At 29.8% G+C, this 1,386-nt stretch overlaps 1 protein-coding gene across 2 annotated transcripts; it reads right to left on the bottom strand.

Annotated features, from left to right (window-relative positions):
• Positions 1 to 338: 338 nt before the first annotated feature.
• Positions 339 to 1,379, bottom strand: LOC119685046 (zinc finger protein 200-like). 2 transcript variants are annotated; one of them, XM_038099233.1, is made up of 4 exons: positions 1,258 to 1,379; positions 877 to 1,189; positions 473 to 654; positions 339 to 422 (listed from the first exon to the last, which is right to left on the bottom strand). In XM_038099233.1, exons 1-3 carry the CDS (start codon positions 1,349 to 1,351, stop codon positions 504 to 506), a joined length of 558 nt encoding a protein of 185 aa, XP_037955161.1. In that variant the 5' UTR covers positions 1,352 to 1,379; the 3' UTR covers positions 339 to 422; positions 473 to 503. The 2 variants fall into 2 exon arrangements, with proteins under 2 accessions (XP_037955161.1, XP_037955162.1); XM_038099234.1 differs by having other exon boundaries at positions 345 to 422; positions 477 to 654.
• Positions 1,380 to 1,386: the final 7 nt, after the last annotated feature.

Raw genomic sequence — 1,386 nt, 5'->3', positions numbered from 1 at the left:
AAACAACAAACTAATCAAGCGAAACCCACCAAAAATATGAGTTAAGACCAAAAAGTTGCGTCAAAGTCGTTCAAAAATTAATGTCTTACTAAAAATTTTCTTGGATTATCGTGGTTTATGTGACTCCGGGCTAATCCCTAAACACAAGACACCACTCCTGGGATACCATTTTTACACGATTGAGGATTCGATTTTATTGATTGCTATGCGCTAGGAAGGACATTCCAAAAATCGACTTTAACATACGTTTATAAAATAAAGAGATGAAATAAAAAAGCAAAAAGTCATTTTTTAATATATTTTGATCAATTTATTTAAATTGTTTAAATAATCTTTAATTGCTGTTTCCCTTTCATTGGAGTCAACCAAGATATAGAAAATTTTTTGCAAATCCACTGTCCAGACAGTGGTCGACAGTCGAACTAAAAAAAATTATTTGCAATACATACTATATAAAAATTGATAACTTTACCTACTGAAACCAAAAATTCAATATAAATAAATTAATTCAGACTTTTGAATAAATATTTTCGGCACGATTCTATGGAATGACGCTTTAGGTAAAGTAGTTTTGAGAATGGTTTGGTACATTGATGACACACGTGTTTCCAGTCATGGTGACCTCTCATTCGTTGATGAGCCCTCAAATTTGAGCTTCAAACATTAACACAAAAAAAGAAAAAAATTATAATGTTAATATTAAATACCATAGTTTCAAATAATAGATACGAAGTAAAAAAATTATTCAACTAAAAAATTTTATATTAAAATGTTTAAAATCAATGCAAAATTAAAATTGATATGCATTAATTTTTGTTCAACTTTCATTACTTCTATTGAAAGCTGTTATAACTTAAAGTAAATGCAAATTTTTACCGATCACTGTAGCGTCTTGCACAGGTATCTTCAGGACACCTAAACGGTTTTTCCCCAGTATGCATTCTAATATGCCCAAGTAAAACCCAATTACGACTAAACTGCTTAAAACATTTTGGACATTTATAGACACCATTTTCTTTTATTGGCTCATATTCTGTGTCCACCCATCTTTTTGGTTTTATTACTTTTACAATCTTCTTTTTAGGGACATTTTTTAGCTTTTCAAGAATTAGAGCGTTGAGATTATTTGCAGATCTAGTTCTGTCATTTATGGAAACTTTGCCAGCTGAATTCATCTTTCCTTTTGCCACTGCAGCAAATTAACAATTAATACAAATGATATCTGAATGAACTTCTATAAATATATTTATTACTTACCAACTCCTGTGAGCTTAGAAGTTTCTAATAATTCATTATCCGAATTATCTACACTTACATCAGTAGTCTCAGAATCGGAAGAATTTGTTCCCATTTTTCTGCATTTTTTATTCCATAGTAATTTCATTC

The sequence above is a fragment of the Teleopsis dalmanni genome, chromosome 2 (assembly GCF_002237135.1).
Source record: "Teleopsis dalmanni isolate 2A chromosome 2, ASM223713v2, whole genome shotgun sequence".
In the NCBI taxonomy this organism is placed as follows: domain Eukaryota; kingdom Metazoa; phylum Arthropoda; class Insecta; order Diptera; family Diopsidae; genus Teleopsis; species Teleopsis dalmanni.
The sequence above is the reverse complement of the archived record's forward strand: the minus strand, read 5'-3'. Positions and strand labels throughout refer to the sequence as shown.

Bases quoted from the DNA above. Each gene is read 5' to 3' on its own strand.
- LOC119685046 (XM_038099233.1), bottom strand. From the start codon at position 1,351: ATGGGAACAAATTCTTCCGATTCTGAGACTACTGATGTAAGTGTAGAT. The intron at 1,190-1,257 runs GTAAGTAATAAA...AATTTGCTGCAG, and splicing joins TTCTAAGCTCACAGGAGTTG to TGGCAAAAGGAAAGATGAAT. The intron at 655-876 runs GTAAAAATTTGC...TAATGTTTGAAG, and splicing joins GCAAGACGCTACAGTGATCG to CTCAAATTTGAGGGCTCATC.